Raw genomic sequence first — 25,938 nt, 5'->3', positions numbered from 1 at the left:
TGACAAATATTCTCTTGCATTATCACTTCGCAGTATCTTAATGCGAACACCAAATTGATTATGGATTTCAACATAAAACTTTTGAAAAATACGGAACAAATCAGAACAATTCTTCATCAGAAAAAGCCAAGTACAACGAGAATAGTCATCAATAAAGGTAACAAAATATTGAAATCTCAGAGTTGTACTAACCCAACTTAGACCCCAAATATCTAAATGAACAATGTCAAATATAGAACTAGCCCTATTATTGATTCGCTTGGGAAAAGAAGCTCGAATTTGCTTTCCGAGTTGACAAGACTCACATTCTAAAGAAGGCAAGGAAGAGAGGCTAGGATCCAGCTTTTGTAACTTGTTCAGACTTGAATGTCCCCAACGACTATGAATGAGTTCAGCGGAGGTGGAAGACACAAAAGCAATTGGAGAGTTAGAAGTGGAAAAATAGTACAATCCTTGTGACTCATATCTTGCTCCAATCATCTTTCCAGTACTCCGGTCCTGCACAACCACAAATTCAGTAGTAAAGATGACTGAACAGTGAAGATCTTTAGTCAATTTGCTAACAGAGATTAGGTTGTATGGACAGTCTGGAGTAAATAAAACATTAGTCAAGGGGATAGAAGGAAGGAGATATACGTTACCGATCCCTTTAACTTGAGTTTGTGAACCATTAGCTAATGTGACTTTAGATGGTGTGGAAGGTGAAACAAGAGTAGAGAAAAGAGAGGGATTACTAGAGATATGATCAAAAGCACCAGAGTCGAGGATCCATGAACCAAAGGGTAAAGACTTGGTTAGATAAGCAAAAGAATTATCAGAATGGGCAATATTTGATTGGGCCATGGAGACTGGATCTAAATCTGTATTGAGGGAGTTTTGACTCTCAGACATGTTGAGAGAGATTCTGAAATAACAAGGGACCGAGTAGGGACCCGAATCTGCAAAAAGGAACCGAATCTACCAAAAAGAACGCCTGTGAACAGTAAATCTGATGACCGCACCTACTGGGCTTTGGTCGCCAGCGCCGGGCGAAGCTGGGAGAAGAATCGCCGGCATGAAACAGTCGCCAGAAAGTGGTGCACGCGTCCGCGCGTGGATGAAAGATGTGTGAAGGCGAGCTGATCTGACGACCGGACCTACTGGGCTTTGGTCACCGGTTCTGGGTGAAGCTGGGAGAAGAATCGCCGGCGTGAAACGATCGCCGGGAAGTGGTGCATGCGCCGACGCGTGGCCGGAAACAAGTCTATGTAGGGTGGCGCGTGGAAGCGCGTGGAGGTGCGTCTGGAGGCAATGCTTCGCCGGAAAGTAGATCGGAGGCCGGCGTGGAGAATGGGCTGGGTGGTGAGACTAACTGATTTCCAGAAAGTCACCCTCAAGCCAATTGGGGTATATATACTATTTACAAGAATACATACTAGATAAAAAAATAAATTAATTTCCTAATTACAGCTTAATTATATCCCAATCATATCACATAGTCGTATTCCTAATTATGCACACAATTACAACAAATCTAGGCTATTTACAAAAAATATCTCAACAGTATTAATGCTTATGATTTAATTGGATATCTTAGTTATACTCATAACTTTAAATATCTTTTTATTTCATGAGTTACGCAAATTTTCTTGAAAAAGTTGCATAGCAATAGACCATTATCGTTATGTTATGGCCATTACAGGCCTGATTCCGTTATCTGTGTCTGCGATGGTGAATATGACCGTACCCGCGATTTAAATCCATGGTATGGATGTTACCTTCAGAGATACTGAATCTTACTTCGGTAACAATGAGCGGAAAGAGGCGGTCCTTAATTCTGTGATATTGAATGATCTGGTTCAAAGGAGAGTCCTAGTAGATAGGGGGAGACTTCTGATAGGGGGAGAGAGTTGGACGTTTGAATAAGTTAGATTTAATGAGGTATTCAAGGAGAGACAATACAGAAGAAGTCATTATGTATGCAGCCTACTCAATGTCAAGAAACATACGTTTTTAGTCTATAGGCCCCATACAAAGTCTTTTTTAATCGGCACTTCATTAAAGAAAAATTAATAAACTGCATCTTAAACTTAGTTCATGTGACTTCTATCGGGCAGCTTGCTAATGTATTTACTAAAAGCTCAATAATAAGACCTATCATAATTTTAATTTGGCTTGCAAATCGGCATGTGCGATATCTATTCACCAACTTGAGGGTAAGTGTTGACTTATTTACTAATTTCTTGCTCATATAATTTGATTTGATTTGATTACTAATTCTAAGCACAAATTAGAATCCTTAATTATCTTTGTAATTATTTGCTTATTTGCTTCCTTTTTAGCTGTAAAGATCAAGAGAGAATTACTCCCTCTGTCCCATAATTTTTGTCCACTTTACTTTTTCACACATGTTAAGAAATACAATTTTTTTTATTAACTTTCCAAGTATACCCATCTCAAATACATTAAGTTTTATTAAATATTAAGAGATATTTTGGAGGTTTTTTGGAAATAACATAAAATTAAATAGGATTATAGTCTAAAAAAAGGAAAGTGGACAATAATTTTGGTACAACCAAAAAAGAAAATATGGACAAAAATTATGGGACAGAGGGAGTGCAAGAATACTCTGAAATTTTCTAAAAATCTTCTCAAACCTAATTAGGAATATCTACAATAATGGTAAAAAATAAAAATCTCTAAAATCAAGCCTAATTAGGAGCCAAATAAATTGCCTAAATAGTGGCAAAGGGTCTGCCTAAATCAATTCCTACGTTTGTTTACATATAGAAAGGGAAGAGTGTCAATGACTAGATTAAATAAACAAAGAAGAAATAAAAAAACTTGGCCTTCCAAATTGGATGAATAAACTTGGCCTAAAAACGAGCCATGGACAACCCAAACTAGACCAACATGATGGAAAATGACAAGGGCATTTTCTTTCTACGAGAGACTTAGCAACTGTGATAGACTTGGTTAGGATCAAAAAATTGACTAAATTAAGCAAAAAGTATCTTCATTTCAAATATTTCAGATTATCATTTATTATCGTTTGTTTCCCACAATCTAATCAAGATAAGACCTTTAGTTAAATCATGGAACCTCTTCCCTCCCATTCCACAACCCACATTCAACAACTCAATAAAATGAAAATGTAACTTAGCACCACGATGAATGGATTAAATACTCACCAATCAGCAGCGTACGGAATGAGGAGTAGTCAACACTATATTCCATGTCAAAGTAGAAGTCAGATGGAGGAATTGAATGAGATTTTGAACCTATCTGAAAAAAAAAATAATAATAATAATAATAATAATGATGCATTAATGCTACAACATATGGAGCAGCATCAATTAATTGAAAGTTCCTAGAAAGCATTTTAAAAGCCTTCAGAAACATAAAGTGGCCACCCAAGCAAAAGCTGGATCCAAGTAAGAGAAAGAACCAAAGTGAAACTCACCATAGGTGATATCTGTACAACACTGACTTTCGAAATAATGCAATCTATTGGATTATCATTCATTACTGTTGAATAAAATAAACGCTTCTTGTCATGGAAAGAAGCCTCTTCTTTTATAACCTGAGGTAACAAATACCAAAATAGAATCATCAAATAGCTTTAAGCATCATTGATTGGACCAGCATATGGAGTACAATAGTTATCTGCTTACTGTATCTTCAGCTCTGTAAAACCATTGCACCCTAAAATACTCTTCTCCATCTGTTGTTTTGAAAAACTCTACAATCCTGCCAATATGCATTTCTTCTCCTTCACCCTACAGCAATTGACTATTATGTAAATCACTTCACGGCTACATTATTAATTGTTTATGCTTTTCCAACATGCTTTTGCCTGGGAAAGGCACTAAAAGTCTGAGTACTTAACCTTAAAGTATTGAATTATTTGCATGAGCATTGAATCTTCTAATTTGTTCTTTTCAATGAGGAATTTACTTGAATACTCACTAACATGGAGAAGGAAGATATCATCCAAATAATTTCCTTTACGTCTGGCAGATAAACCAAGACAAAACAACTAAGCATCCCAAATCAACAAAAAATTAGGAATAACACACATGCAAATTAGCAGCAGATAAGCAAAGAGCTTAAATTCATCAACCCACATATACAAGACACAGAAAATGGGGCTAGACTAGAGAAAAGCAACACAAGTTACCCTCAAATCCCTAAACTTAGCCCCTTGTAGTAATAGAATTCATAAACATCAATTTGTAATATAAGAACATCCAACTTCCTATTAAGTGAACATTAAAGCCAATTTTATTTTATTCAAAATCAGATATCAAGCTAAAGTTTTACAAGCATTCCAAGCTAGGTTTTATATAATTCAGATTTGAGGACAGGTTAAAAAAATCCAGGTGCGCGATCAATTTTCTGTTCCTCCTCGTAGCGAGTGTCATATCTCTCATCACTGCTCTCTGTCTCTCAATAATTTCTCAAAATCCCTCAACTTATCCCTATTGGAATAGATAAATTTGAGAGAATATTTGTGTGTTTGAGCATATTTGTGTTTTTCTTCATTGATTATTCCTTTGTACATGAATTCATATGATGTAACAGTCATTTTGAACTTAATATTATTTTGTAGGGTAATGAACAATATATGAATATATTCTCTGAGATTTGATAAAATCCACAACTTAGCCACTACTTTTTTCACGAGAAACAATTTAGTTCATGAGGACGAAGCATATAGAGGTGGATTACCATTTTAGTAGGTAAAAGATTGATGCATTTCTACTAGTTTTGTCAACTCAAATGATCAACTAGTTGATGTTTTCATAAAATCTCTTCGGGGTTCATGAATCGAATATATTTGTAACAAGTTTGGAGCATATGATATGTACGCTCCAGCTTGAGGGGGAGCGTTGAGATTGTTTCTATAAATAGTCTAGATTTGTAGTGATTGTGTGCATAATTAGGGATATAATTATGTAATATGATTGGGATATGATTAGGCTATAATTAGGGAATTAATTTATTTTCTTATCTAGTATGTATTCTTGTAACAAGTATATATACTCCAATTGGCTTGAGGGGAATAATCAAAAAATTTTCTCTCAAAGTTTTTGCTTTCTTCTTCTTCTTTTCATCAACGGTTTTAGGCTGAATCCATGATTTACTATATATACCAAGATATAGTAAAAAACAAGGATGAAACGAAACAACGCAAATGAGATTTGAAAATGTTGTTCCTCAGTGGACTGAAATATTGCTAGCATGTTGGTGAGACCGAAAGGCATCACCACAAATTCACAGTGACCGAAATGGGTGCAGAAAGGTATTTTATGAACATTTGGCTGCCAAAATTGAATTTGATGATAACTGGCTTTAAGATCAATTTTCAAAAAATATTTCGTCCCATGAAGCTCATCAAGAAGTTCCTATATCATTGGAATAGGATATTTATTGGGCAAAGTGGCTTTATTAAGCATTTGATAATCAATACAAAAATGAGAGCTCCCATCCTTTTTGCAGACCGGACTAGAGAAAGGACTACTACTTGGGCTAATTATACTGACAGCCAACATATCTGAGACCATGGACTCCATTTGATCTTTGCGATAATGCCAATAATGAAATGGACAAGTATTAATAGGTCCCATATTAGGCTTCAATGGAATAGCATGATCTGAAGGTCTATGGGGAGGCAAAGTAGTAGAGTCCTAGAAGACTATCTGAAATTGTTGTAATAAGGCACTCAGGTCTCGTAATTGAGAGGGAAGTAGGTGAGGATGGGTAGGGGTAAATTTCATCCATCGTCCCTGAACTTATAGTGTTGTAACAGTATTGTTGCTTAACTTGAATTTGTATATAACATCACTCAAACTTTAGACTAACTTTAGACTTTGCAACAAAGAAGCCCAAATTACCTCTTGCAGCCTGCTTACTGATTTCCATTTGATGTGGCATGTTTGACTTGTCAAGAAAGACGTTTAAATATACGATTCTCTCTCCTTCACCTCATTAATATAGTTTGAACTTATAGTCTAGGACAATACGGTTGCATCATTAAAAGTACACGAATGATTCTGTTATGCTTTCAAAGCAAAATTATTATCCTCGATCGAATACATTTTTACTTTCTCCCAAGTACAAACTTTCTCAAAACAAAACAGAAAACACATGCCAAAATTCTTTTCCAATTCCAACTCCATTTCTCTCTCCTTCATCTTGTTTAGAAAACTTAGAATTCACCTAGTCAAAGAAATTACAGCAATTAAGTTTCTACAATATGAAAAAAATTTCATCACAACAATAATATATTTGCCCAAATCCTTTCGAATTCCATTACCCCATAATTTTTGCAACCATAAAATCTCTTTTCAGGATTAGTGTTTGACCATGAAGTCGTGATTTTTTTACTTCTTCATCACATCTACACAGAGGAAGTCCATTTGATGAGAGACATCGACCACTACATTGTGACATCTAAGAACTATAAGATAGATGTGTTGGAGAGGATTGCTGGGGAGAGCTGTAAATTTATTAGCTAAGGAGAGATTGTTTTAGTCACGGGAATAAGCAAGGAATCATCCTTATTGAACTATTAACAGAATCATCCCTTACTTTTAACAATGTAACAGTATCATCTGTAGACTACAAGTTCAAACCATATTAATGACACCGGAAAGCAGGCTGCAAGAGGTAATTTGCACTTTTTTGTTACAAAGTCCAAAGTTTTGAGGGATTTTATGCTACAAATTAAAGTTTAGGGACAATATTGTTACAACACTAATAGTGATGATGAGTGAAATTTACCCGAATGGATAGTACCCGAAAGTTCCAGAGAAGAATAATCCCATAAGATAACCCAAAAATCAACATTGTTGGTTTTGAGAAAAGAATGAAAGGAGATCGAAGTATGTTGAAGAACAGATTGGCTGGTGATTACAATGTGTTGATGGTTATGGATAAAGGACGTAGAGAGGTGCCGCTAGTTCAGTTTAATATCTCCTATAGTAGCTAATCAGTAAACTCCTACAACCACATTAATAAAATCTACAGGGAAAAAGTAGCAATTTGGATTAATTGTTAGAACCCCCAAATCGATTTCAAAAGTTTTAGAGCAATCTGACAGAGGCACAATGCCAGAGGCCTAATTTCACAGCAAAAGAATTTATGGGAACCACAGGAAGAGAAAGTTGGGAAACCAAGGTGTGAGAGATAAAACAATGGCTAGTGTCACTGTCAATCATAAGTATAATGGGCTGGTTTAAGATTCGGCAATGGAGTTTGAGTGTTTCTGGATGAGATATACCAGCTACTAGATAGAAAGAAAGCTCAAGTTGGGAAAAATGGGATTCATCAAGTTATATGAGGGGGGAAAGTATCAAGAATAGAATCAACAGAGACAGAGGAAGGAGGCTCGTCTTCTGCCACAATCAAAGCATGAAGAATTTTGAAGGGGCAATCATGGAGGGATGAGTATGGCTGTTTACAGCAAAAGCAAAGACCCTTCACTCGAAGGTCATTGTATTCCCAATGAGAATATTGAGTGAATGGGACAAGGTTTGGTGTGGGTTGAGTTGGAAATCAGTGTTTGAGATTTCTGTGAAGGAGGAGAGGTGAGAAGTGAGCAATGATGGATAGAAAATGCTCATAGGGATGATTTGGATGGGCTGTCGGTCTGAGAGAAAGTGGATTGGGGTTGATTAAAAGTAGACTGAAGAAGAGGTTTAGAATATGGTAATATCAATGGGCCTAGTCCATGGAAAGAGGTTTTGATGGATCTGTATCTGTTGGTAATTTAATGAGGCCTGAAAAAAGAAATTCTCACTCTTTCTCGGATAAAGGACATAGAGAGGTGCTGCTAGTTCAGTTTAATATCTCCTAGAGTAGCTAACCAGGAAACTCCTACAACCACATTAATAAAAGCTAAAGGGAAAAAGTAGCAATTTGGATTAATTGTTAGAACCTCCAAATCGATCTCAAGAGTTTTAGAGCAATCTGACAAAGAAGCACTATGCCAAACGCCTAACACCTAATTTCACAGCAAAAGAATTCGTGGTTCGAGAACCACAGGAAGAGAAAGTTGGGAAACCAAGGTGTGGGAGATAAAACAATGGCTAGTGCCACTGTCAATCATAAGTATAATGGGTTGGTTTAAGATTCAGCCATGGAGTATGAGTGTTTGTGGGTGAGATATACCGGCTACTAAATTGAAAGAAAGCTCAAGTTGGGAAAAATGGGATTCATCAAGTTAAATGAGGGTGAAAGTGTCAAGAATAGAATCGACAGAGGCAGGGGAAGGAGGCTCGTCTTTTGCACAATTAAAGCATGAAGAGTTTTGAAGGGGCAATCATGGAGGGGTGAGTATGGCTGTTTACAGCAAAAGCAAAGACCCTTCGCTCGAAGGTCATTGTATTCCCAATGAGAATATTGGCCGAATGGGACAAGGTTTGGCATGGGTTAAGTTGGAAATAGGTGTTTGAGATTTCTGTGAGGGAGGACAAGTGAGAAGTGAGCAATGATGAGTAGAAAATGCTCAAAGGGATGATTTGGATGGGTTGTTGGTCTGAGAGAAAGTGGATTGGGGTTTATTAAAAGTAGACTGAAGAAGAGGTTTAGAATATGGTAATATCAGTTGGGCCTAGTCCATGGGAAAGTGGTTAGGATGGATCTGTATGTGTTGGTAATTTAATGAGGCCTAAAAAAAAAAAATTCTCACTCTTTCTCGGGCCAACTGCACAGTGAGGTGGAGATCTAAAGTTTGGTGGTGTCTGATTCGGATGTCCTCTCGTAAACCATTCAGGAAATAGCCCAGATATTGTGACTCAGAATTTGGTGGGAACTTACACTGCGACAGCAACAAACACATCAATAAAGTCATGTGTGACTCAGAATTTACCAAAGGGCTTAAAAATATCAAGAATAGAATATCATAATTTGATTTGCAAGTTGGGCACATGAAATATCTATGCACCAACTTGAGGGGAGAGTGTTGGCCTATTCACTGGCTGGTTATACGCTGATGTGGTTATTGAATTTAAAATATCATAATTTGATTTGCAAGTTGGGCATATGTGACATCTATACACCAATTTGAGGGAGGAGTGTTGGCCTATTCACTGGCTGGTTATATGCTGATGTGATTATTGTTTCTAGGCATAAAATAGGGATCCTTAATTATCTTATAATTATTTTATTTCCTTTTTTATTGTGATCCTTTGTGTATAAATAGTTATGTAAAGTATTTGTAAGATCAAGAGAGATACAAATATACATCTGAAATTCTCCAAATCTTAAGAACTTCGTTCTTTTCCTCCACTTCACTAATAGTTTGTAATGTTGAAGTGTTGTCGATCTAAGGGCATTACCTTTTTAAATTGTTTTCATATTATTGTTTGTATTTGCCCACCGAGTTTTCTAAAAGGATACCTTATTCTTCTTAGTGTGCCCTCCTTGTCCTTCATAGTGTACCCTCCTTCATTCTTTCTCAATATACCACTACGTAATTAAATCGACAAAAGAACTTCAAAAGCAAAAAGGAAAAAGCAGAGAATGAAAAGTAAATCCTAAAACAACAAGGCAAGTGAAGTATATCCTAAAACAATAGGCGAAGTGAACCAAGTAGCATCAGAATAGGTAAAGAAGAAGGGGAAAAAGGTCTTTCCTTTGTAGGTTCTTAGCAAGTGAAATGCACTACCTTTATATATGCACAATCTCCAAGATCAAAGATGGACCCATCAATTTTAGCTTGAGCATAATGGCACTCCACATTCCAAACAATCTTATCTTCATCATCATCACTAAAACAATAAGCAAGTATAAAATTGATAAGCAAAGAATCACTAAAGGCAAGAAACGTGCTCAAAATTGGAAAGAAAAGATAACTAAATCAGCAAGGCAGACAGGCTCACAAATTACTGCTTACTCTGATGTGAGCCTTCCACAATTGGATCTTTGACTCTGCAAATTCCAAGACGGCCTTTATCAATATCAATGAAAATACAGATAAACATTTAGATATTAAGCAGTAAATGAATTTGATCACCTCTGGAATATTCTGAAAATGCAAACTCATTTGAGAATGAATCAAACAAAAATCATATCCAACCACTCAGACACAGCAAAACAGAATTAAGTTCAGCTACAATTTCCATATATTTCAGAAACACAACATCCATTGTCACTTTAGTTTGCAGGCTGGAAAATTGCTAGAGCAGCAGATGATGTTGGGGTAGCTACTCTTTTGAAATACCAGAGATATACACACAGGAAAACGAAAGGGGGTCACCAACAGATTGGATCAAGCAAGATAACCACCAGCTAGCAGATTGGATCAACACAACTACCAGCTAGCAGATTGGAGATTTCAAATTATGGTTTATCAATTAATTTTCTGTTTTAAGTAATTTTTATTTCAAAATTGCAGGAGGATATACCTCCATATTACCCTAGTTTTATTTTTTTTATTGTTCTTCCAAAAGCTGTATTTAAAGGCAGCCGAGTTTTCCATAAAGGACATTCAAAATTTAATTAGTTTTTTAGTACTCAAAACTCGAAAGGTTGCAGGTTCCCTTCAATGAGCCTGATTCGAACAAATAGGTCGTAAAAAGAAAAACTGCATCTCCCTCACCAATTGATTCCCCTACTTCCATTCACAGATCTGTAACTCGATCATTTGTCAGGGCCCATAACAAAAATCCTAGCAAAATTCATCTTACCTGTGTTTCTCAATTATTGTCATCTCAATTCTGCTAATTTTAATAAGAAAAAGGAAGCAATCAATTAACAAGAATAAATCATGGATTTTGCAGTCCAGAATCCAGATTACAAAACTTCAACCTGCCAGATCATCTATACTTTTGGTGGTAAGCATTCTTCATAACTTCATTAATAGTCATATTTGGTGTAAATATGTTCAGATGAGTGACAAGTCACAAAACCTGGATCTGGATCTTAAAATGACATAACCACTCCCATTTAGTGGGACCAATCATTGGCAAACTATAAATGTAAAGTTCTTCAGTTTGAATTCCCTATATAAATAGCATAGATACCAAGATAGTGAATTATTTTTTAATTTCTCTATTAAAAAAAGCACAAAATTAAACATATTATTGTAGCACAATGGACTACTGAAATTAATGCAATGTATTGCATACAGCATTTGTTGCTATCCCATTAATTCTACTAGAAATGAAATGGAAGGAGCTATCATAAAGTTTCTTAAAGGTTAAAGAAACAACTCAAACCCACTCAGCAGATTTTATCTGGGGAGCGTTGGACAAAACCAAAAGGTCCTGACAACGATAGCTCAAGTTACTGGAGTTGTTGCTAAGTTCATTTGCCAATCCTATTTTTCTCCAAAACAAGCTTGAGATATCAGAGAACCTGGATCACCTTCTAATATGTATAAACCATCATACAGTCTACCATTGCCAATCCTATTCCCTATGAGAAGATTCTGAATAATACAATGATCAGGAAAGTATTCAATTACAATTAAGAGCATTAGTGATAGCACTGACAGATAAAAGGTTGACAGAAAAATGAGAAATATGAAAGACAGATGATAATTTAATATTGGGTGCAATGGTAGAGGTACCTCGTTTCCCTCCACGGCCTCTAGTAGGACGACCATGTAACTTCTAGCAACTCTTCTTGGTATGCCTCGATTTCCCACAATAGTCACAATGCAAGTGATCTTTCTCATAATTAGGAGGCTGCGGAGTGCTCAAACTAGTAGCCAACCCAGTCTTTTCAAGTGGTGCAGTATAGAGCATAGCATGTCCACAACTTTCTTCTTATTGAACATGGGCATAGACCTCTTCTAAAGAAAGAAAAGGATTTTTCCCCAACACTTGGACCCGAATTAGATCATATTCGTTATTAAACCCTGTAAGAAAATCATAAACCCGGTCCTTTTCAATCATTCTCTAAAATTTGACTGCATCTCCAATATAGTCTACCTAAAAGTCCTGATAGTAATCAAGTTCCTGCTATAAGCCACATAACTCAGAATAAAATTGGGAGAGTGGTTTCTCTTTAGTACCATGGATCTTATTCCGAATATCATAAATTTGGACATCATTCCCAATCTTGGAATAAGTTAAGGACAAAGCTTTCTATATCTTTGCAGCAGTATCAATTAACAAATAAAACTTAGAGATATGAGGTTACATAGAGTTAAATAACCATGTCATAACAAGTCAATTATCCGAGTCCCATTAAGGAAAATCTGGATCACTCTCATTCGGTTGCTTTTTATTACTAGTGATATAGCCCTGCAGTCCTCTAGCCTTGATAAACAATAAATAAGACCTTGACCAAGCAAAATAATTAGTTCTATCAAGTTTTATGGAACTAATTTGCAAGGATTTAGGATCGAAACTTTTTTACCTTCTACCATGGAAAAAATAAATGAACCGTGAAAGAATAAGAGGTACCAAGGTTGTACACACAAGAGAGCCCAACCAAATCACTAAAGGACCAAGTAGCAGCACGGGATGGCTAGAAAGGAGGTCAGAATCGATGCCGAAGTGGACGGAGCAGCGAAGCAGGGTCAAGTAGATCTCACGCGCGTGACTTTCCAGCATCAAAGCTGGGCGGTCCGGCCGGCGACGGCCCGACGATCCTCCTGGTGGTGACGGTGAGATGATAAAAGGTCCCTAGATAGGCTAGTACCAAAAAGGTAGATCTAGGGTTTTAGAAAATTTAAAGAAGGAAAATTGAATTTAAACTCTAAAATCAGGAAAAACTCTGATACCATGAAGAATTTTAGAGTATTCTTATATTTCACTCTTGATCTTTATAATTAATTTATATGACTATTTATACACAAAAAATTATAACTAAATAGAAAGCAAATAATCAAATAATAATTACAGAGATAATCAAGGATCCTAATCAAATCAAATTAAATCATATCCCTAGAATCAGCAAATAAGTCAAACAGTCTCTTGGTAATCCACTCCATAAGTTTGAATGAATTTCTTAGCAACCCTTAAACCTCTCAATTGTTCTATTAGTTTTGGTGAAGACCCATTTGCAGCCAACTAGTTTCTTCCCAGGTGGGAAAGAGACCATCTTCCTTGTCTCATTTTTAGCCAGAGCTTTCATTTTTTCAATCATTGCTCCCTTCCACTTAGGATCTCCAAGGGTTTCCTTCTAATCTTGTGAAACGTGTGGAATGTGGAATAGACAAAAAGGAAATTGACGAGACAAAAGTTCTATAAAATAGAGATAAATAATCATGGAAAACAAAGTTAGAAATGGAATGTTTAGTATAAGATCTGACACCTTTTCTTTGTGCAATGGGTCTATCTAGGTCATTAATGGATTCAGGGATTGAGGATGACTCACCAGAAAGTAAAGAGGAAGATTTTTGAAACTGAGTAGGCTGTATAATGGCTTTTTCTACCTTGTCTCTCCTTGAACACCTCCTCAAATCTGGCTTATCCAAGCATTCAACTTTCTCTCCCTAATCAGAAGTCTCCTCCTGTCCACTAGAACTCTCCCTCTGAACCAAATCATCTAGGGTTATAGAAGAATTAGGCAACACCTCTTCATCATTGTTCTTCCTCTAAAGAGGTGAGTGGATGGCATTAAAGTAAGGTTCAATTTCTCTTAAGGTAATATCCATACTGATAAAATATTTTCTAAAGGGAAGATGATAACATATGTATCCCTTTTGTGTAGGAAAACACCTAAAAAACACATATTTAAGGGCTTTTTGATCCAATTTGCCGGTTGTCCTAATATGTACAAAACAAACATGCCCAAACACTTTTGGTGGGACAGTGTATGAATTTTTCCCTAGCAGTACCTCCAAAGGACTTCTAAAGTTGAAAGCATTGAGGGGCATTCTATTGATAAGATAAGCGAATACTAGAATTGCATCTCCCAAATATGTTTTTAGGAGATTCATGGTGAACAGAAGAGATCGAGCTATCTCCAATAGATGCCTGTTTTTTCTTCCGACTTGATTTTGTGCACTAGTATAAGGACAACTAGTCTAATGTACTATCCCATTGGACTCCAAATAAGCAAAGGATCCATTATCCATATATTCTGTACCATTATCAGTTCTAAAAATTTTCACCTTAGCATCAAATTGGGTACAAAGCATCTTGTAAAACGATTAAAAGCATAGAAATACATCACTTTTAGCTTTTGTCAAATATATCTAAGTCATCCAAGTGTAACAATCAATAAAAATGACAAATCATCGATTACTAGCCAATGATATAGTCTGAGTAGCCCTCCAAACATCAGAATAAATAGTCACAAAAGGGATTATACTTTTATTATAACTCAAATGGTAGGAGTTTCTACTGTGCTTAGCATACTCACAAGCATCACAAAATAAAGATCCAAATTGAGTTCTAACAAACAATTTAGGATAGAGTTTTTCTAAGACAAAAGGGATGGATGCTCTAACCACCTATACCAGTGTATTATTTCCTGATTGACATTCTTATTCTCTCCAAAACAGGCTTGAGAAACCGTATAACTTGGACTCCTTTCCAACATGTTAAGCTATCTTACAGTCTACCATTATCAATCCTCTTCCCTGTGTGAAGGTCCTAAATAACACAATAATCATAAAAGAATTTAATTGATAAAATGTTGACAAGAAAACTTACAATTTAGAGCATTGGTGATAATACTGACAATAAAAGGTTGACAAGAAAATGAGAAACATGAAGAGCAGATGATAATGTAACACAAATAACAACACTTGTTCCGGATATAGGAGTAAAAGAGCCATCAACAATTCTATCACAGTCTTTAGTTAGGAAAGGAAAATAATTAAGAAAGCCTTTAGAAGTGCATGTCATGTGTCCATTCGCTTCAGAATCAATAACAGTATCAAGAGAGGAATCATTACCTAACTTCACAAAGTTAGATGTGGTACTGGAAGGGCCAGTGCCAGGATGAGACAAGAGACTCTTGAGACTCTGAATCTCATAAGAGAATAGGAACTCAGCAGTAGTAGTTTCCTTAGGAGGCTCTTCCACAGTTTCTAATAAATTAGCTTGAACTCTTCTGGTGCCTCATTTTCCCCTATGGCCTCTAGTTGGGTGACCATATAACTTTCAGCATGTCTCCTTGGTATGCCTTGGTTTTTAACAATAATCACAATGCAGGTGATCCTTCTCAAAGTTAGAGATCTTTGGTGAGATATAATGAAAAGGATCCTTTCCTAAAACTTGGACCCTAATTGGATCATATTTATTATTCAATCCTGCAAGAAAATCATAGACTCACTCCTCAATCATTTTCTGAAATTTAATTGCATCCTAGTACAGTCTGCCTGGAAGTATTGATAGTAATCAAGCTCCAGCCATAAGCCACATAGCTCGGAATAAAATTACAGACTGTCATCTTTCCTTGCTTAGTACCATGAATCTTGTTCTGAATATCATAAATCTAGACATTATTTCCAATCTTGGAATAAGTCAAAGACAAAGCTAGCCACATTTTTGCAATAGTGTCGAGCAATAAATAAGACTTAGAGATCTGAGGTTGCATAGAGTTGAGTAACCAAGTCATAACCAAACAATTGTTTGAATCCCATTGAGTATAACTTGGATCATTGACATCCAATTGCCTCTTATTACCAGTGATATAACCCTGCAATCCTCTAGCCTTGATAAACAACAAACAAGACCTTGATAAACAACAAACAAAACCTTGACCAAACAAGATAATTGTTCTCATCCAGCTTTACGAGACTAATTTGCAGTGAAAGGTTATCATTACTTGGAACATGGGCTTTCTTTTCTGCTTCCATGAGAATTAAGAAAGAAACTGGATAGAAAATTTACTGTGAAAATCAAAGAGACCTTATCCACACCGAATGAAGCCAAATATAGCAGAAGAATGTCGGGAGTACTGAGACGAAGCTGGCAACTTTAATCGAAAAGCGAAACGACGCTGAAAATAGTTGTCATGCGCCGGCAGAAGAGGTGCGTGGATCTGGGCTGTCGGAGCTAATGGATCGGCCGGCGATGGTGTTCCAATGGCACTGAGGGTGGCAATGAGGATAGAAGAAGGGTCTAGTTGGGAGAGTACCAAAATGGGTGAGTTAGGGTTTCTGGTAGAAAGTGATAAAATTGGCAGAAATTGGGCACCAAATAAGGATCAATGCTCTAATACCATAATGTTGGATTTGGAGAATTTTTGAGTGTATGTTGGTATTTCTTTCTTAATCTTTACAAATAATTTACATGTCTATTTATACACAAAGAATTGCACCCAAAAAGAAAGAAAATAATTACAAGATAATTCCCACAATTAAGGAGTAAGGACCCTAATTTATGCAAACAAATCAGCCTCAAATCAGCAATCAAATAAGCCAATACCTAGTTAAACTTCCCTACTATTTCTATATTAGTTTAGAAAGCTATTTTGTAAATCCTACTTTAATTAGGATTAATTTATCTCTATTTTAGTAGGAGTTGTCTTCCTAAATTATAGAGTTCTATTTCTATCCTAATTAGAGAAATTAAAACTCTATAAATACCCTATTATCTTATGTTTTAGAATAGAGGTTTTCACTTTAATAAAGCATACAGCAGAGAATTTCTCTCATACTCTTTCTTTCTCACAAGTGTGTATGAGTGTTAATTAGCTATGCTACGTCAAGTGGTATCAAAGCAAGGATGGCAATAGTCAGCGATTGCAATGGCTCCCAAGATAGTGATCAAGGAGCTAGAGCACTTCAACAAAGGGATGACACATTGCAACAATTGGAGCAACATCTTGAGCAAAGGATAGATCTCAGATTCGAGCATATAGAACTACGTATTGAAGAAAGTATGGACCAATTCGATGCTTAGGGAATTGAAGGAAACAGGAATCGCGCGGACAATAGACAGCCAAAGGATGGTGCAGCCCACGGTGATCATGTTGACTGATGAATTCCTACACATTGGCAATATGCCTATAAGGAGGATTCAGAGGAAGAGGACTTTGAACCATATGATTTTCCTAGTACCAATGCCAAGGAGAATATGGAAGAGGAGGTGTTCATGGATATGATGAACAGGATAATAAGGACTATAGCCTCAAAGTTGATATTCCCAACTTCAATGGGAGTTTTAACATTAAGGAATTTTTGAATTGGATTCTTGATGTAGAAATGTTCTTTGACTATATGGAACAACTACAAAAAGAAAAGTAAAGATAGTGGCTTGTCGATTGAAGGGTGGAGCCTCTGCTTGGTGGGAGAGATTGCAATCTAGGAGGAAATGTGAATGGAAAGGACTGGTGCGAACATAGTCGAAGGAAACAATTGCTACAACAAGAGTTCTTGCCTCCAGATTATGAGTAGATTCTACAAACAGTGCATGACTATATGGTAGAGTTTCAAAGGTTGGCCGAGAGGAACAACCTCCATAAATCCAAAGGGCAGCAAGTTGCAAGGTACTTGGATGGATTAAAAACCAGCTTTAAAGGATAGAATTGGAGTTCAAATGTTGAGAACCTTATCCAAGGCTAAAAATGTCACCTTCAAAGCTGAGATGATGCAAAGAAGAAGCTTTGATCCTTACAAAACAGTAAACATTGGTGTTAGAGCCAAAATAGATGACTATGGTGGGTCCAATCAGAGATATGGTTACAATCGAAATACCAAAGAACATGTCCAAGAAGATAAAGCTGTTGGAAAGTGTCCCATGAATGAAGGAAAGGAGAAAGAGACATCAAAGGCTGTCAATCTCTATGCTAGACCGATCTATAGGAAGTGTTTCAAATGCAACCAATAAGGTCATCATTCTAATGAATGTCCTTTAAGGAAGATGGTGAGTGTAGTTGCTAGGAAGAAGAAATGTTGAAATTTGTTGTCAAGCTGAAGGAGAGGAAGATGATTATGATGAGGAGATTGATGAAGGGCAAAATTATGTAATGAGGATGATGCTAGCCCCGAAAATAGATCAAACACAATGCCACCAACTATTCTGTATCAGGTGCACAATAAAAACAGAATTTTTGGTGTTATTATTGATAGTAGAAGTTGTGAAAATATTATATAAAGAGAGACCATGAGAAGTTTGGGACTACCAACAGAAAAACGTCCCAATCCATACACTTTAGGGTGGATTAAAACAGCAACTGATTCCATTGAGGTTAATGAAATATGCTAAGTACCTCTTTCTAAAGGCCAATACAAAGACGAGGTCTATTGTGATGTGGTGGATATGGATATATGCCACTTATTTTTTAGAAGGCCATGGCAATATGATGTTAATGCACAACACTTTGGGAAAACCAATACTTATTGCATTGAGGAGGGGGTGAAATATGTCTTGCCACCACAAAAGAGCAAGACACAAAAGAATGAGGCCCATACTTTCTTGACAATCACCAAAGAATTTGAGATGGAGGTCAAAGAGACAAAGCAAGTCCATATGCTGGTGGTGAAACAAGTACTATTGGAGGAGTCAAAGCCATAAGTGGAGGAGCCTCCTAAGCTTGTTCGACCATTGTTGGAAGAATTTGATGAGTTAATGCCAGAGGACATATTGGATGGAATCTCTCCCATGTGAGATACTCAACATCAAATTGACCTTATCCCTAGTGCAAGTTTGCAAAACTTGCCACATTATTGCATGGGTCCGAAGGAGAGTGAGATACTCAAAGAGAAAGTAGAGGAGCTCTTGCAGAAAGGACCGACCAAAGAGAGCATGAATCCATGTATTATCCCTGCATTAGTAACACCTAAGAAGGATGGGAGTTGGAGGATGTGTGTAGATAGTCGCGCCATCAACAAGATCACAGTGGGCTATAAATTTCTAATTCCTAGATTGGATGACATGTTAAAGCAACTACACGGTGCTAAATGGTTTACAAATCTTGACTTGAAGAATGGTTACCATCAAATCCGAATAAAGCCTGGAGATGAGTGAAAAATAGCATTTAAAATGAAGGAGGGGATTTATGAATGGCTTTAAATGCCATTTGGATTGTCCAATGCACCAAGTACTTTCATGAGATTGATGAATCAGGTAGTAAAATCCTTCATTGGCAATTTTAGTTGTTTTTTATGATATCCTTATTTATACCAACTCAAAAGATGAACACTCAATGCACTTGAGAAAGGTCTTGACAGCCTTGCAGGAAAATAAATTATAAATCAACTTCAAAAAGTGTAATTTTCTAACCAATAGACGACTATTCTTAGGGTATATTATAAGTGCAAAAGACATTCATGTTGATGAAGCAAAAATAAAAGCAATAAAGGAGTGGCTAATCCCAACTAATGTGTTGGCCGTTTGGAGTTTCCATGTGTTAGCTACTTTCTAATAACACTTCATCAAAGACTTTAGCACTATTGCAGCACCAATAACTGAACGCTTGAAGAAAGGGAAGTTTCAATGTAGTGAGTAAGCCACAAATAGCTTTAACATCCTTAAGGAAAACCTATGCACTCCACCGGTGTTAGCTCTACCTTGCTTTGAGAAGCTATTTGAAATAGATTATGATGCAAGTGGAGTTGGGATAGGTGTTATTTTATCATAAGAGAAGAGAACCGTAGCATACTTTAGTGAGAAACTAAGTGATGCTAGGAGAAAGTGGAGCAACTATGACAAAAAATTTACTCCGTGGTTCATATTACCAAGAAAGCAAAGAGTGAATTTTGTGTTTGTAATTGTTGACAGGTTTCCAAAATGACACACTTTATTCCTTGTAAAAAAACTTCTAATGCAGTTCATATTGCCAAATTATTCTTCAAAAAAGTAGTACGCTTGCATGGGTACCAAAATCCATCACTTCAGATCAAGATAGTAAGTTTCTGGGTCACTTTTGGAGGACTTTGTAGAAATTATTTGATTCTTCTTTGAATTTCAGTAGCACTACACATCCACAAAGTGATGGTCAAATCGAAGTGGTCAATCACACCTTAGAAAACTTGATTCAAAGCATTTGTGGGGATAAGCAGAAGTAGTGAGATATTGCTTTGCCACAAGCTGAATTTGCCTACAATAGTGTTGTCCATACTGCTAGTGGAAGGTTACCATTTTCAGTAGTCTATACTAAAGTTCCTCAATATGCACTTGACTTAGTGAAGTTACCAAAAATGAAAGGAAAGCATGTGGCAGCCGTTTAAACAAGAAGTATAAGGATGTTGCCAATAAGCATAAAATGAAGGAAGTATTTGAAGTTGGAAACAAGGTTATGGTATCCTAAGGCATGAGAGATTTCCTAAGGGCACTTATCATAAGCTGAAACCAAAGAAGTATGGTCCTTATGTGATTGTTCACAAAATCAATGACAATGCCTATATTGTTAATTTGTCGAAAAGTTTAAGAATCTCAAGGACTTTCAATGTTGCTAATTTATATTATTTCCATTCTATAGATCAACCTTTGTATCCTACGGATGACTTCAACTTGAGGTCGAGTTTTTCTCCAGTGGGGGAGACTGATATGGAAAATGGAAAGCAGTTGTCTCCCTTTTTAATAGGAATTTTTTATCTTCTATTTTGATTAGAATTTTTCCTTTTTCTATTCCTATGTTATTTGGGATTCCTATGTTATTTAGATCCTAGTTAAACTTTCCTACTATTTCTATATTAGCTTCAAGGGTCTTTTATTTTAGAAAAAATTACTACTTAGTCCTTATAATATGGAGAAACTCACTAGTTGGTCTCTCAGTTTTGAAAAATGCCTTAGAACATCCCTGACATTTTAGAAAGTCTATTAGTTAGTCTCTCCATTAGTTTTAACCGTTAAATATAGCAAAAAACTCTAAAATGCCCCTAAAACGGAGGGACTAATCAGTAAACTTTTTAAAAATCTAAGGGACCAACTAATAGGGATTAAATAGTAAAATACTTAATGGCAAAAGTTAACAAAAGGACTAAGTAGTAGACCTTTTAAAACGTCAGGGACATTTTAATGTATTTTTCAAAACCGAAGGACTAACTAGTGAGTTTTCCCATACCACAGGGACTAAGTAATAATTTTTCCTTTATTTTATTTAGGAAGCTATTTTATAAATCCTACCTTAGTTAGGATTAGTTTATCCTATTTTGATAGGAGTTGTCTTCCTAAATTATAGAGTTCTATTCCTATCCTAATTAGGGGAATTAAAACTCTATAATACCATATTATCTTATATTTCATAATTGAGTTTTTCACTTTAATAAAGCATACAGTAGAGAATTTCTCTCGTACTCTTTCTTTCTCACAAATATGTGTGCGAGTGATTGAGTGTTAATTAGCTACGCTAAGTCAAGAAAGAAAGGGTAGAAAAGAGAGAGATTCTGGAATGGCAATCCCAGAGCTATTCCAGCTGTTTTTATATCCTAATTACTGCCAATTACAAACTAGAGTTCTAGTAACTGCCTCTCTAACTAACCTTCCCTCCAAATGCTAGCAGACTTTTGTTGACTTTTTTTTGCTGTCACACTTATTCCTATACTTCTCATTATAACACTCTAGTACCACTTGATGCATAATAGAAAACATAAGAAAGATGAGAGGTAAAGAAGAAGTGAACACGAACAGAAGATAATCAAGGAAGAGAAAATAGGAGAGACAAGCAACTCCATTGAAGTTTTTCAATTTTATCATTGCAACCATAATCATTTAAATAGTATACATGTAAGCATATGCAGGCAGAACGCATACTTTCCCCCCTCATCTTTTCGAAAAGAGTCATTTTACCCCTTTATGTTCATCCTTTTCTTTACCTTTTAAACTTGGAAGCTGTGGAATAATAGACCTATTACTTTAATTATATTTTCTTAATCCATGTGAAATAGAAGTAAGCCTATCTTGCAGGATGGAGACCCCCCCCAAAAAAAAAGAAAAAGAAAAAAAATCAACCTAGTAGTGGAAAGTAAAACAGTATGTTTAAAGAGTCCAACTTTCTATGTAAAGCAATGGAAAAGAAAAGAAAATAAAACCATAGCAGAAAAGGTTGATCACCTTCATTTCATACCGCCAACACCACCTTTTTTGCGCTTCCTCATTTGGGATAGGATCTCCAATTACGGTACACGGAAATTTTTGTTCCTTCTCTGAAGACAAGAGCTTAATCTTCTCTGTTAAGTGCAATTTACCTGACTTGTTCTCTGGAGGCTGCTTCTCAGCTGATTCAGGCAACTCAATCAAACTACTTTTTTTCCCATTTTCAACACCAAAGGCAGAGTTAGTGCTTCTGGGAGACAAGTAATCATCCTCCAACATTTCCAAATCAGAATTCGCTGAAAAGGTCTTAACCCTCTTAAAGGGTTGTTCATCCAAGGAATCAGATAATCTACAGTTATCATCACCATGCCATTTCAGTAATGGTTCAGCATCCAATTCTACTGATGCCCTTAGTTGTGCAGAATGATTTTGCAATGTGCGTTTTGAACAGCTGCTTTTAGTTCTTACTACAGATGGGGACAGTCTAGGAGATCTCCGCAACACCTTCTCCTCCCTTGTCAAGATTTGACCTTTACATTGACTCTGCAGTGATGCATGAATTACATTCAAAACGGTAATTATTTCTCTAAACTCTCACTGAACTTTCAAAAGAAATGATTTTTCACCAACAACCAAGCATGCATTATTCACACACAAACACGGCAGCCAAAACAAGCTAATTCTTCAAACAATCCAAACATGCACCTTACCATCGAAACGTTTCGAGGAGGAATGCAACAGGGATTACTCACACACAAATGCAGCAGCCAAAACAAGCTAATTCTTCAAACAATTCAAAAAAGAAAACACAGGAAAAAAAAAAGAACATGAATCTAATTTTGGTCATGCACCTTAACCATCGAAACGTTTCGAGGCGGAAAGCCTTCCTTGAGCGAAAGGCAAGAGAATCTCGGAGATCTACTGTAGATTTAAAATTTATTGAACCCGCATTGTGCAGTTGAGAAGGACTGAGAGTGAAGCTTGGAGGTCACCTCAACCTCAAAGGGAAATTGGGATTACGAATTTGTAGAGGCTCTGATTGGGCGTCAATTTCAACCAAAAAGACAGTCCAAAATTCAGCAGGCATTTTTTTTTCCCCTTGAAATGAAGTAGAAGAGAGTAAAAATAAATCAAGGAGTCTTTAACGTCGAATTTTTTTTTTTATCCACCTTATAACTAACTCTTGGGAAAATTATTATGAGGTACTTAAGTTTTTAACAAATTTACTAGTTCATCCTATTTCTGTATTTTAAAATTATTTAATTAAAATATTTATAAAATAAAACTATTTAGTCCTTTTATAAAAATACTATTAGTTAATTTATTTTAATTTTAGTTAAAGAAATTAAATTGTATAAATATTTAATATTATAAAAAATAAATAATAAATAAAATTAAAATTATAGAGATTTAACGATATAAATATTCAAAGTGGTTAACATTAAATTTTAGAAAATATAAAAATAATTTAATTGAGTGATTTTAAAATAGAAATAAATTAGTGAATTTCTAAAATAATTTAAAATTTTGATAATAATTTACTCCTGACTCTTTTATTTTGTGATGAGGTTCTTGAATAGTGTTTTTTTTATTTAGCGGATAAAATAATTCAATTATTTCCTCAAAAATTAAATTTTATTTTTTATTTTTTTTATTTTAGATAATTAATTTATAATTTTAATATTGGTAATATTTTTAATCATCAGCTCAAATTAGTTTTGATCAAAATCTAAATATGTCACTTGTCATTCTACTTACTTTTTTATTATTTCTTTAATTAATTATATTTTTAGCCTATTTCACAAAATAATTTAATTTTTTTGTAAAATTATTTTTATATTCCAGTATTTTGGATAATTAAATTACAATTTTAATTGACATTGTTCACCTACACAACTTCTTGATGATTGTTAATTTGGATAAAAATTTAATAGCTTAAGTTTATCGTGAACTTATGTATGCTGAGTTTGATCACCATGTGAGAGCTAGAGGAATAGCAATAGATGACGATTATAGGATATATGTTGAGGGAACAAATTGCCTTGCAAATATGGCATGATTATCAATATAATTTGCAATTACAATTTTAAGTAAAGTATAAAAAAATACCCAATGATTTTATCGATTTTTTATTTTAGGGTTTGTAATTCAATTTGTGTCAAAGTAATACGTGTGATATCGCACTGTTAGCAAATAGTAGCAATTTTTAGACACTGTTAAGAATATTGATATAAAAATCATATCATGATGTACTAATTAAACACAAACAGAACTAATGACGCTGAAATAAAAATGAATGAAACTACAAAGTATTTTTTTATACTTTTTCTTTTTAATTAACAAGTATATTTTATTTGCCACGTTAGCATTTCTTGACAGCGATAGAAAATTCTCGCAATTTGCTAACGGTATAATACTATAGGTACTATTTTGACAAAAATTAAACTACAGACCCTGAAATGAAAATGAGTGAAACTATAAAATATTTTTTTATACTTTTCCCTATAATTTTTAACAATCTATGACTACTATGTATGATCTATTATTGTTGCTAGGTACGGATGCCTTATTTATTTTTAAATATTATATTCTATGTGTTTTGTGTTTTTATTGCATGTGTTTATACTTTCATCCATGCAATAAAATTATAATGTATAGTTGACTTACAGATAAATAATGCCATGGAAAAGAAAGATTATGGACCAAGAAAATACATTGTTTGGGAGAGACAATGTAGTATGGACACCTGAAATACATATTGTATTGATAATTCTATGTTAGAAAATGATCATAAAGGGAATTGATCTGATGGTACTTGGACTACTATTACTTTTGACAACATGTTGCATTTATTAAGGAATTCATTTAGTCCTAGTATCTAAAAATCAAATATTAAGAATCAAATGAAGACATTAAAGCAAATGTAAGGATTTGTTTCATGGTCATAGTGGCTTTGCTTGGAATTCAGCGACCAAAATGATTAACGCTATAAATGATGTATGGGAGCATTTAATTTAGGTAAAGTATATTTAATTTCTAAGAAAATAGTAATTTAGAGTTCTTTCGGTTATTAGTTTGTCATTTTATTAATTAATTTACCTTTTTATCCAATATGTTGAATTAATTTATCTTTTTAATGCAGGAAAAACCAAAAGCGTAAACGGATGCTTACACCAATTAGGGGTGAGCATTTGGTCGGTTCGATTTAAAATCAAACCGAATCGATTTTGATCAGAAACCGAATCGAACTGAACCGGTCTGATTCGGTTCGATTCGGTTCAGTTTGATCGGTTTCGATTTTTAATAATTTTTTTATTTTTTATATTTTATTTTTAATATTTTAAAATTTAATTAAAATATTTTAATCTTAATATGATTTAATTTCTTTATATTATTAAAAAAATATATTATTATCACTAATCGGTTCGATTCGGTTTTTTCAGTTTTTTTCTGATCAAAACCGAACCGAACCAAAATAACCGAAATTTCTGAAATTAAAAACCAAACCAAATCAAAATGTATAAAAAACTAAACCAATTTTTCAAATCGGTTCGGTTCGGTCGATTTTTTCAGTTTGAACCGAATACTGCTCACCCTTAACACCAATTAATAATTATGATAAGCTATACAATCTTTATGGGGAATAAAGAGCTACTAATGAATGTGCAGAAAGTGCAAGAGAAAAGGTTAAGCACTGGCAACAGAAAGGAAATTCATCTCAAATTAATCTGAAAGACACCTTTGATAATATTATAATGTCTAACAATGATGTTAATTGGATTAATGACAATATGACTAGCCTTGAACCTTTACGATTAGTCTCATAAGACTTCATCTAGATGCTTTAAACACAAAGCTTGAATGATAGATATGTTAGAAAAACAATGTAAAAAGTTGAATAATGGAATTGAATGGGTGCCAAAAGTCTTGGAACAAAGTAATACTATTGCAGAAAAATCTCTTGCAATTTTGGAAAGTGGACGACCTCATAATTGTGAGAAGGAGATATTTAATGAGCTAAGAGTTAATAGGAGTCCATTGAGATATTGTTATTTCATATTGTTAC

General features: G+C 35.0%; 1 protein-coding gene across 9 annotated transcripts in view; it reads right to left on the bottom strand.

Moving 5' to 3' along the window:
• The window catches only part of LOC110605113 (DNA (cytosine-5)-methyltransferase CMT2), a 64,010-nt gene extending 41,017 nt beyond the window's left edge, over nucleotides 1-22,993 (bottom strand). For 4 of the 9 annotated variants that reach the window (XR_002486324.2, XR_006349199.1, XR_006349200.1 and 1 more), the window contains exons 1-7: nucleotides 22,724-22,993; nucleotides 21,891-22,415; nucleotides 9,881-9,915; nucleotides 9,653-9,755; nucleotides 3,654-3,758; nucleotides 3,443-3,562; nucleotides 3,171-3,264 (exon numbers count right to left, since the gene is read on the bottom strand). Coding sequence is in view for 5 of the 9 variants with exons in the window: in XM_021743436.2 (XP_021599128.1) it covers nucleotides 3,171-3,264; nucleotides 3,443-3,562; nucleotides 3,654-3,758; nucleotides 9,653-9,755; nucleotides 9,881-9,915; nucleotides 21,891-22,415; nucleotides 22,724-22,732 (991 nt within the window). In the remaining 4 variants the exon portion in view is untranslated. Of the gene's footprint in view, nucleotides 1-3,170; nucleotides 3,265-3,442; nucleotides 3,563-3,653; nucleotides 3,759-3,868; nucleotides 3,993-9,652; nucleotides 9,756-9,866; nucleotides 9,916-11,557; nucleotides 11,849-21,890; nucleotides 22,416-22,723 lie in introns of those variants that run through there. The other 5 variants (XM_021743436.2, XM_021743437.2, XM_021743438.2 and 2 more) reach the window with 5 other exon arrangements.
• Nucleotides 22,994-25,938: the final 2,945 nt, after the last annotated feature.

This window comes from Manihot esculenta, chromosome 17 (assembly GCF_001659605.2).
Source record: "Manihot esculenta cultivar AM560-2 chromosome 17, M.esculenta_v8, whole genome shotgun sequence".
Taxonomy (NCBI): Eukaryota; Viridiplantae; Streptophyta; class Magnoliopsida; order Malpighiales; family Euphorbiaceae; genus Manihot; species Manihot esculenta.
Note: the sequence above shows the minus strand (reverse complement) of the source record. Positions and strands in the feature narration are given on the sequence as shown.